We start from the raw sequence: 11,830 nt of genomic DNA, 5'->3' as shown, positions 1-11,830 counted from the left end.
CCGCTCGCTGGCTGTGGGGCTGAGACTCGCGTCGTTTTCTGCCCAGTTTGTTCCCGGGCTTGTTGCGAGTGGGGTGGGACAGGGTAGAGCGTGATCCTAAAACTAAGAAAGTGTGACAGAGCCCTTCCGCCGACTTGCTCATTCGTGCCATTTATTCAACAGTTTTTTTTGCTGAGGTCCGTCTGCAGTCCAGGAGTGAACAAGATGCTGAGGGCTAACCTGAGGAAGACAGAAAACAAACTAATCAACCAAGATAATTTCAGATTATCCTTTAAGGAAAATAGATCAGGGTAATGTGATGGGGAACGACTAGGGACAGTGAGAGCTAGGTTAGATAGTAAGGAAGGCTCTTTGACGAGTGACAGTTGAGTTCTAAATGAAAAGGGTGAACAAAAATCGATGGAAGAGTGTTCCAGGCTGGGAGCAAATCCAGAAGCCCTGAACTTGGTTGCTGGAGGAACTGAAACTCCCGCCAGGGTAGCGGGAGCACCGTGAGTGACGGGGACAGAGGTAAGGGGTGAAGGCAGGGGTTGGCAGGGGCTCAGTGGTGCGGAGTCTACTGCCCATTGAACTTAGGTGGAGGTTAGAGGTAGAAGAAGCCTTGCAGATCTATTCCGATTCTCCCGTTTCCACTGAGTCCTGAAGAAACTTAGCTTATGATTAAAAGTAAAGCTTTAAGCAGGCCATCAAGTCGAGGCCAGTATACATGCCCCTCAAACTTTTAGTCTTACTGCATAGTGAACACAATCACACCAGCAAAGAGATTTCTCATGGAATCCTGTAATCACCCCCTGTCGTAGGAAATCTTTCTTAGGTAATATCAGCCTTACTTTGTGGATGAGAAAACTAGGGCCTCGTGTAATTTGTCACAGGGGAACTTATGCGGCCCCAGCTAGGATTCAACCCTGTGATCTTTCCACTACTCCAGTACCCTGCGCCCTGCTGCACCAGCTCGCTTCCTCTGTGTGAGCTGCCAAGCAGCTTTGATTAAAAAGTGCACAGCGCTCATTTATGGGAAAGTCTGAAAGTGAAGCAGACGAGAGAAACCATAAAGCGTCCATCATACACCTGTCACCACCCAAGGGCCGCTTCAGGCCTTGGATGGACAGTGGGGAGTCTGTCTGATTTGCTCTGGAAAGGTAATGCTGGTGTTGTCCACTGTGGCTGTGCAAGGCCTTGAAGTGCTGGTGTGTTGTCTGTGCACCTTCTCTGTGGTGAACCCCTTACCCAGAGCCTTGTGGATATTTGCACATTTAATGACGATGATAATGATGGGTGAATGACCGCACTGAAGGCTGGGACTAGAAGGCAGACTAGGGATCGTCCAGGCTAGTGGTTCCCAAAACACTGCACCAATCACTCAGGAAGCTCTTAAAACGTGCAGATTTCCAACTTTGCATACAGACTGCATATCAGGCACCATTATTGTATCCCGTTAAAATCCATAGACATAATAGCATTGTAGTTCTGTATGAGGATGTCCTTGTTCCTGGCAGATACATGTATTTAGAGTCAGATATGATACTGTCTGCAGATCTTTTCAAAATGGTTTAGCAATGTGTATGTGTGCATGGTCACACACACACACGCACAGAAAGTAAACGTGGCAAATACTAAGGACCAGTCAATCTAGGTGAAGTCTATATGGGTTTTCACTGTACTCTTCTCTCAAAGTTTCCATAGCTTTGAACTTAAAAAACAATCCAAAGGGGAAGAAGGATTAAAATACAGATTCTCAGATCCCATTTCCAGATATTCTGATTCAGTGAATCTGTATTTTGCAACTTCCCTTTATTCTGTTGCACAAAGTTGGGTACCATTGATTTCATTCAACTCTAGACTTTCCCCCCTACCCACTTCACAGAAGAAAACACCGAAGACCCAAAAGGTGACTAATTTGAGATTACCCAGTGGATTAGCAGTAACATCAGGCTTGGAATGTGGATTTCTATTTCATTCTGAAACACGTAACGCTCTGCCCCGGGCTGTGTGTGTGTGTGTGTGTGTGTGTGTGTGTGTGTGTGTCGTTGGGAGAAGTGGGAAGGGGCGGCGACAGGGGTCGTGGTGAGTCGGGGGTGGGGTGGGTCTTTGACCTGGAAGTCAAGTGTAAATGGCCTTCTAGAACTCCGTCGCTTTTAACACAGCCCAGTGGTGATTCTTGGGTTTTTCTCAGGTCTACTTAAGAAAACTCGAAACACGTCCACTTAGGTGGCCGCCAAAAAGTTTCCTGAAAGTAAATCGACCAGCCCTGTTCCTGTGCCGTTGGCGTCCTGTCGCCATGGAAACGGACGGTTCCATTCTTCCTCAAGGGGTGGTCTTGATTTTCTCTCCTTTTCGAATCCGCAGCGCGGCGCCCAGAAGACGCTCTCAGGAACCAGAGGGGCTTATGTAGGTCTTACTGCTCCTTGCAACGAGGGGGCTGCGCGAGGTGGGGGCGCCTCGCTCCGGAGGGAGCCCGGCGTCCGGTGTCCACCCTGGCGTCCGGGTGGTGCGTCCCGGGACTGGCAGAGGGCCCCTCGGAGTTCCGCACCGGCCCCCCACCTGAGAAGCGCGCTGGATCCAGCCGGCTGGCCGACTCCCCGTGACCCCCAGGATGCCAGAAGCCAGGACCTCCCGCCACGACCCCACGCGATGGAAGAAGAAGCCGCCGGTGCGCCGCACGGTCAGCCAGATCTGCCCACCCCCGCGGCGGCCCCTGACCGTGGCCGACATCCAACCGGGCATGGAGAACGAGAGGCTGGGGGTCGTGCGAGATTCCATGTTTCAGAACCCGCTCATCGTCAAGGTGAGCCGTCCCCACGCCCATCACCCTCTTGCGCTCGTCCCCTCACTGGGCACGCACGCGGCCGGGGGTTTCCCCCCGTCCTGCCCCGGCCCCACCGCTCCGCTCCGAGCCTGGCACTGGGAGCTCCAGCTCTGCTCCAGACAGACCTGGACCCCCGGGCGGTCACGGGCAGGCCGCATCGCCTCGCTGACCCTCAGTTTCCTCATCCTCAAAGTGGGATGATAATGGCACTCATTAAAGGGAGTGATTGGGAAGATTGCATAAGGTAATCCCTGCGAGTTGGCGGCTCTTTGCTTATGTATTCACGCAGGGTGAACCCACAGGGTGACAGACAGGTAGCAGCACCCAGACTGCGTCCTTACCACCTGCCAGCCCTCGCAGGGTGCAGGCCGCCTCTCCCGATTCCCCTGCACGCCTGGGCTGCTGTTATGTAGCAAGTGTTCTGTACGTCTCTTGGAAGCATCACTTCACACGCTAATTTCCACCCAATCATACTCTTAACCAGAATTACGACCCTAAGAGGCAAAAAGCGCGAATCTCTGCCCCAGGGGTCCCACAGGCACAAACGAGCGAGGGAGCCGCGGTTTCCAACTAGGTCGCCTCCTCTTTGATCGCACGCTCCCTTACATTAGTTACGTTTCGGGACTGGTGTTCACCCAACGCTGGCGTGGCATCAAAGCGCCTTTCCGGGGCCCCAGGATAGGTCAAGTTGAAGTTTGGCGCTTGGGAAGCTGGTCAGGAGCAATTTTACCTTGCGCCACTGGAGGGCAGTGTGCCTTTAAAAATGCGCGCAGTTCCCCAGATTCCGGGGGTGGAAGGCGCAGGTGATAACCGTGGATTCAGTAACAATTATTTATCTGAACGCCAGGAGCTGTTTAGAGCCCAGAGGTTTTGGTTGTTGTTAGTTTTTTGTTTGTTTGTTTCGTACAGGGAACCTGGGCTTTCTTAACATCGTGGTAGAATTAGCTGAGTTAACTGGCTCCTATGAAAACACGGATTCTCTCCTCTTGCCCTACCCAAACTCTTTCCTGGGCCAGCAGCTGGGAGAAGCTGGCTTATCACACTAGGCACCCTTCCATCTAACACCTCCCCTTCCTAGGCCTCCCAAAGTGGAGCAAAGTCCTTCACTTATTTCTAGGTGAGAAGAGCCACTCTCAGAGGACAGATGGCACAGACAGATGGGGTTCACCACTCTGGGATCAAGGGGAGAATCAATTTCCTCACCTCTGATCATTGCCCTTACTCAAGCAGTTACTGGTGGACCAACTCCTTCCTACTTAAATACAAAATGGACAGCGTAATGGAGTTATTCTCCATGGTGAATTAAGTGTGATGCCCACCCCAAGCTATAATATATCCATAGAGACACATACGTACATATAGGTATATACATAGATATATACATATTGTATATACACATACACTTTACATATACATGTGCACACATACACACATGTGTGTGTACAATATACATGTGTTTAACATGTATAACATACATCTATAAGTAAAAATTCCCCCCCCCTTTTTTCCTTTTGCTCGTGCTGCATATCAAGAAGGACAGCATTTGGCCTCCGGATGGCACTAGCTGAACAGCTTCCAGATGAATTCAGTCCTGATTCCTGAACTTGAACTTTGGGTTGGAAAATGTGCAGGAGACACTGACCCACCACCGAGGGTTCTGTCTTCAGAGCATGAGACGCAGAGAAGGGCTGCCCCGTCAGCGGTGACTCGGCTCAAGCAGCAGGGGGCGCCCTGGTGATCGTGCCCAGCTTGTTTCCTGTCAGGAAAGCAGGTCTTTCCTTCTTACTTTCCTCCCTCCAGTTCTTGATGGGCCGTAAGGTAGTTTCAGTAGCAGTTAAGATTATGTCCACATTTCAATACTGACCACCGCTACCAGATTTTTCTACTAAAATCTGGCCTAAGTAAAAGCTGCAGAAACATTGAGAGCAAGGAGTAACCTTGATTGTTACCTTCTCCAGACCCCTCCTTACACTGGGGACGCTGAGGCTGTCTGTGGTGGGTTCTTTGTGCAAGGTCCTGGCAGAGCTGGGGGTAGAAGCTACGTTCCCTGGCTCCCCGCCCAGCTTTACTTTTACCACTCCAAAAAGCTTCCTCTATTTTAAAGGAAATTTAAATGATGAAAAAAACTTTGAGGTTTTCAGCTCCCAAGAAAAGAAGATTGAAAGTATCCAAGATGGTGGAGCCCTTAAAAAAATCTTTTTAAAAATAATATGTCGCTGAAATTTCTGTTGAGGCGTGGCTTGTGGATTTCTTGACTGTGGCATGTCAGTTTCACAATCCCAGATTTTCAAACCCTTGTTTCTGTGCGAGTTCTCATTGTGTGCAGCAGAGGTGGGAGTGCCCTCTGCCTGGGGTGTCTGCAGGAGAATGATTGGGACTGAAGTCTATTTTGGTTTTGTCTCAGTCTGAATCTGAAGGTTGCATCTATATTGGGGGAACTTAGCACCTTAGAAAGAGTCATTTACTCCCCCATGTTGGGGGGCTGTTGCTCAGATTTGCTTTCTCCAGTGAATAGGATCTGGATTGTTTTTTTTTTTCATTTAAAATGCAGACACACTGCCTGAACAAACACAACACTGCTGTTTCACACCCATGGAATTTACCGGGACGTACACGCATCAGTTATTCAAGAACATGTCTGCAAGATGCCACCGTAACCAAGTGAAAAGTGAAAACCTCAGACATCCAAGCAGATATTGTATCAGCAAGAGCTCAACAACTCTTTGCCTCATTTAAAACCAAGCCAACTGGCTATTGAGTGGGGCTGATTGAATCAGCTCCATGTTTTAATGTGGTCACAAGAAGATGTAAATGTTTTCCATTAGAAAGGGCATCTATTCTATTGTATAAAGTGACGTGTGGTTAGCCAGTTTTCCTTCAAATGTGACTCTCTGGGAAGAATAAAATTAAATAGAGAAAGAGCCAAGCTTCTCCCTGCTTGATTCTCATTTCCCCAGAACTCTGTGACTCAACAGAGGCTCCTGCTACAATAGCCTTCAAGGCTCCTTTACAGAACCTGTCAGGGTGCACCCTTCCTGCCATCGGAACTCGGCTGATATCCTGTCAATACAATTATGGGGAGAGACTGTTTGGTTTGCTCCACTGACAGCCTTGAATCTTCTGTCGCCCTGGAGAGGCAGGCTGGGTACAGGGGTGGAATTTATTGAATTGAGCATCCTTAGAGGGTGCAAATGATCACGGCACCCGATGTTTTTCATAATTTCTCGCCGACTTTGTTTTTCTGTGGGGCTTTATGTCACAAACAGGAAGCGTGTGCATTTGTAGGTAGAGCTGTAGAATCACATCCTTCTGGGGCTGGAAGGAGGTTTACAGCCATCTAGTCCAATTCCTTTTTTGAGGCTATTAAGACCCAGAGAGGGGAAGAGGCTCGCCCAAGGCACTACCCTGACCCGGTCACAGAAGTGGGATGAGATTTATGTCACCTGACTTCCAGACCCATGCTCTTTGGCCGCGATACACAATTAGTTAATGAATGACAACCCAGATTGGTTATACCTGTACATCAGGCAGTCAAAAAAATGTTCATCGATGAATCCGATTCCATTATTGTTTCACTCAACATTCCTTCCAGAGTGAACTCTACTAATTTCTTGGGATTTGTTGACAGCCAAGAAATATTTATTGAATGTTTACTGAGTACTCTGCACCATCCTAAGCTCTCTTGGGGGCATAGAAACAAGTTCAGAACTTAGCTCTTGCCCATAAGGAGTTAATTATTTAGCTGGAGAGACAGAATATCTATATATATCATTATATATATGTATTTCATATGTATGACATATATATTGCTTAGCATAGCCCCTGCATCCAAGAAAGCTCTCAGGAAACATTAGCTCTTACTATTGTGCACACACACACACACACACACACACACACATACACATACACACACACACACACAGATAATAAGACAAGCAATGTCATGGGTCACCCCCCTGTAAGTTTCAAGTTTCTGCACTACCCGGAAAGGTTCAGATTTGGGGGGAGGAAGCCCTGAGCACGACTCAGAAGGCTTTATAAAGGAACAGTCCTGAAAATGGACCTTGAAGGGTGAAAAGGTAGATTCTGATCAGGGGTGGAGATTAGGAGAAACTCAGCCCTCCGGGACCAGATGACTCGACCCTCCTTAGATCCTAAGGGTTCCTAGATTTTCACCCCAACCCGAGTTCTATTTCCTAAGACTCAGCGCCGCTGCTGGGATCCTTATCATCGTCATCACGGGGAAGCATTTATTGAGAGCCAGTGTGTCCAAATTGGATGCTCTACAAAATTAGGCAACCACACTCAGCCACACTAAGAGCCTAACATCTCTAATAAACATTGATGCTGGTGAACATCGGCACACAGGTAGACACAATGCAAAGAAGGCGGGCAGACAAACACACCGTCGGGCACACAGCCCAGCGTAGGTCAGTATTTTTATCATGTTTGAGTGAAATGGGAAAATGTTATATTCTGCTATGTATTGCAGAGAATATGCCTTTGATTGCTCAGATCCTTTTTCGTTCAATTTACAATGTAACTGGAGAAAGTAAAACACAAGGAAGGGGGGCTGAAACTGAGCTGCCCATCTTAAGGACCCAGTCTCGGCAGGCTGGTGGGCAGCTTTCATTTTTCTAGGGAAAGCTACGGGGTTGTCGATCCCTGCAACTCCTTCTCTCTCTGTCCTTTTTTTGTTTTTTCTTCTTTTTAAATCAAAGCTTCCAGCTTCCTGGCGCCCAGGCACATCCTCCGGTGAGCAAGGGCGAGCAAGCAGGGGCTGCAGCAGTGCCCAGCCCTGTGGTCGGTTCAGAAAGGAGACCTGCTCCCGCCCAGGCTTTTTACCGCTACCTGGAGTGGATGGGTGGGACAGATCTGCTGGAGGAGGGGCCCGCCTTCCTCTTTGTCCCTCTAAAAAAGGAGGGCTTTGGCTTTGAAACGTTAATGAAGACCTCAGAATGCGGGTTCCTGGGGGATGAGCTCAGCCCCCTTCTGAACACTCCTCTCAGATCAGTGGTGGGAAGGCCATTCCTCCAGGAAGGATTCTGAGTCCTGGATGAATAAGTCAGCAGTGGCTTCCAGCACCTTCCAGAATCTTCCAGGCTCAAGGGCTGCTCATAGTAGAATTTAGGCCACTTTTCCTGTATTTGAAAGACAAAGTTTTCTTGATTTACGACGGTCCTGTGGACAAAATTTCAACCCCCTATTTCTTTTTTTTTTTAATTTTATTTATTTATTTATTTTTGGCTGCGTTGGGTCTTTGTTGCCGCACGTGGGCTTTCTCTAGTTGCGGCAAGCCGGGGCTACTCTTCGTTGCAGTGCACAGGCTTCTCATTGCGGTGGCTTCTCTTGTTGCAGAGCACGGGCTCTAGGTGCGTGGGCTTCAGTAGTTGTGGCATACGGGCTCGGTAGTTGTGGTGCACGGGCTTAGTTGCTTTGAGGCATGTGGGATCTTCCCGGAACAGGACTCAAATCTGTGTCCCCTGTGTTGGCAGGCGGATTCTTAACTACTGCACCACCAGGGAAGCCCCAAACCCCTATTTCTAATTTCAGTGGTTTTCAAGTCATTCACCTGTCTCTAGAAGCATCAGAGTTCTCGTAAAGTGTCTGATTCAAACTGCTTGTTAAGAAAATGCATCTTTAACTGTTTAAAAAGTATAATGGGAAGGAAACACAATTAAAAGTGTTCTATATGAAATGCTAACGGTGGAGACCACCAGCTTGTTAGCAATGATTTGAATTGGTTCATTTTGGGGCGTTGGTTCTGTGTTTGTGCTGGTCCTGCAGTGAATGTGTCACAGACCAGGAGGATTGGAACCAAGCTCAGACCCTGCTGGACTTCTAGGCTGGGTAAATCCGTTTCTGGAGGCCAGTGTGCAGAGTGATTGCTGTGGCCCTGGGAACCGGGCTCTGTTAAACCTCAGACACATCTGCTGGGCCATCGCTCCAGGACCCTCTGGCTGGCTGGGCAAAGAGAAACAAAGGCACAGTCACAATCGTACTACATTTTGGTTGGTTTTAGCATGTACTGTAAGTGTTGGGTGCTTCTTGTCTGACTTTCGTATTTGTTAAAAAAACAAAAACAAAAACAGGATGTGAGCATTTGTTGGTTGTTGATACCATTCAGCTTTAAATGAAATCGCCCCTTGACTCTCCTTTCAAGCTCCTGAATCCGTGTAAACGAGGACTGTGAAAACAATTCCAGGCTGCAGCTGGTGTTTTCATACCATCACAAAGGATACAGCAATCAGTTGGATAGCACAGGGAACTCTGCTTAATGCACTGCGGTGACCTAAATGGGAAGGAAATCCAAAACAGAGGGGATATATGTATATGTGTAGCTGATTTATTTTGCTGTACAGTAGAAACTAACACAACATTGTAAAGCAACTATACTCCAATAAGAATTAATTAAAAAAAATAAGTTGGTAGCCCAGGCAGATATAAAACTGCAGCCACCAGACTGGAGACAAAGGCGGTGTAGATGTCAGGCCATGGAGCCAGGCAGATCCCAGGGCACGTTCTGTCTCAGCCGTTTTCTTGCTGTGCCACGCGTGAGGTTATTTATCTTTGAGCCTCAGTTTCCTCTCTGTAAAATGGGCTGTTACAGTTGGCACCAGCCATGGGGGAGTTGTGAGGGTTCCATGAGATGACACAGGTGTGCCAGGCCCAGGAGGGCACTTAATACGTGGGCACTTTTGTTTTTTTCCATTATCCTGCTTCTAACACTTCCATTCCCCAAGACAACCTTATTCTCATCAATCGACTTTAGGTAAATGTCTTAAATCTGAACTTATAAATGTATCACGAGACGAATCCACTCAAGGGCTTATCTTTTTCCACTTTGTGCTCTTGTTGAAAATTACTGTTGCCCACCCCATCTCATGCTTCCTGAAACTGTGTGCCCTGAAGCAGGTGGGCTCGCCCTGGCTAAGGGTGAAAACAATTCGGTTTCTAGCTCTCTTGAGGGTTCTTGGTCCAGTGGCTTAATGTCCAAGCCTGTTTCCTCATTTGTGAAGTATGGGTGCTAATAACTACCTTGTTTACTTCTCAAGGATGTAATGAAGACTGATTTAAATGAGACAGTATCTTATGGAAGAGATTATGACATTCTGGAAGTAGACCAGTGGTCCTCAACTGGGGCAGGGGAGCAGTTTTGCTCCCCAGGGAACATCTGGCCATGTCAGGAGATGCTTTTGGTTATCACAACCGGGAAGGGGGCTGCTACCAGCATCTAATGGGTAGAAGCCAAGGATGCCATCCAACAATGCACAGGATGCCTGCACCCCCCCACAAAAGAGAATCATCTCCCCAAATGCCAATAGTGCTGAGGCTGAGAAATGCTGGACCAGAAAAACATCAACATGTGGAGAATTCATTATTAGTTCATCCACGGTCCAGGATCTCTTGAATGTAATACAGAGATTATAGAAATGAGATGGTTTAGTTTAATTGCTTCTCTATCCATTGTTTGCTTCCGTCCCTTGACTCCATTCGTTTTATGGCCATTTTATTTTTTTAATTAAAAAAATTTTATTTATTTATTGGCGTGCCATGCGTCTTGTGGGATCTTAGTTCTTCGACCAGGGATTGAACCCAGGCCCCCCGCAGTGGAAGCATGGAGTCCTAACCACTGGACCTTTTATGGCCATCTTAAGTTCCCCCTTTTGAATCCGTTTCCTTTTCCTTAGTTCCAGGTTCCATACATTTGCTGGTTTCTGTCAGGGCTTATCTGTCTCCAGCCTCACCCACGTTGGAGTTTAAAAAAATAGAAAGCATTTCTAGCAATCCACAGAGTGAGGCTCTATAATTCAAGAGATAAACTGATTAGCGTAGGGGCTGGTTTGTTGAGTAATCACTGACCACCGCACAAGCTTGGTTTCCCTGGCGCATTACCTTCCAAGGGCTTGCTTTGGTTGTGTTTTTCTCAGCATGAACTCATTTAGGATTTAAAACGGAATTGATTTGGTCCAGCAAAAATTAAGCTCACGGTGGACCAGAGTCCCAGCCTAGCCCTTACACTCTCGTTGTGGAACGAAGTACAGCATTTCAGAGAAGCAAGTCAATGTGCTTTATAAAGAAAACAGCTGTATTTTTCCACCCAATAATTTAAAGGCACATCAGGGTTCGGTCAAGAAACTGACTGATGTGGGTCAATGAGCAGAAAGGTCAACATGAAGGGCACACAGGGGGAGAATAGCTCACCAAGAGCATTGTAGAGAACACATAATGAGCTAGAAAGAGGGGTTTTTTGATCTTTTATATGAACCAAACAATACATATTGGGGGGGACCAATGAACACAGAAGCGAACAAGATAAATTTCTTTGTGTGGATCAAAATCTTTTGTGTTTTGTCCAGAGGAATGAAAGTGGAGAATCAGAAGCGCTTTGATTTCAAGGTACAACATTAGTGAAAGGCCACATCACTGCCAGGTGGCCGGCCATTTGGGACCAATGGCACAGCATCCAAGCTGCCTCGCCACAGCAGAGAAAAAGCCCCAGCTAGCCGAAGCTCAGAGGCCGCGGCCTCCTGCAAAGATGGGGGCGCCCCAAAAGACAGGAGAGAGGCGACCTTGTGGCCATAGCATTGCAGTTGAGGGAACTGGAAAATTTTCTGGCAACTTTTTGGGTCAATTTTGCTGGACACTAGTCAGTCTGGCCATATTGCCACACTAAAATGCCATTTTAATGTTCCCGTTATGAATTCCATTCACATTTTCCCACTGTCTCCCAGAGATCTTTAAGAACAGAGACACTGACTTAAAATTCTTGTATGATAGGCATTTGAAACTATTAATGAGCCCCTCAGTCAATGAGCAAATATTTATCACACACCTGTAATGCACAAGGCGCTGGTGGAAACGCAAGAGGTTTAAGAATTTGTTTCCAAGGAGTTTATGGAAGAACCAGACTTTGCACATTAAAACCACTAATAAAAGTTATCAAAGGCAGAAGGAGAGGTGCTGAGAGGCCTGTTTGGGAGTGAAGGTGGGAGCAGCGTTGGAGCACCCAGGGCAGCTTGT

At 47.5% G+C, this 11,830-nt stretch overlaps 1 protein-coding gene across 1 annotated transcript in view; it reads left to right on the top strand.

The window, feature by feature from the left end:
- The first annotated feature begins 85 nt into the window (after nt 1-85).
- Nucleotides 86-11,830, top strand: part of CFAP77 (cilia and flagella associated protein 77) — a 136,709-nt gene continuing 124,964 nt past the window's right edge. Inside the window, exons 1-2 of the mRNA XM_060013273.1 lie at nt 86-510; nt 2,347-2,785. Of these exons, the coding sequence (XP_059869256.1) occupies nt 2,594-2,785 (192 nt within the window). The 5' untranslated portion in view covers nt 86-510; nt 2,347-2,593. The remainder of the gene's footprint in view (nt 511-2,346; nt 2,786-11,830) is intronic.

Source organism: Delphinus delphis, chromosome 6 (genome assembly GCF_949987515.2).
Source record: "Delphinus delphis chromosome 6, mDelDel1.2, whole genome shotgun sequence".
NCBI classification, from domain to species: Eukaryota; Metazoa; Chordata; class Mammalia; order Artiodactyla; family Delphinidae; genus Delphinus; species Delphinus delphis.
Note: the sequence above shows the minus strand (reverse complement) of the source record. Positions and strands in the feature narration are given on the sequence as shown.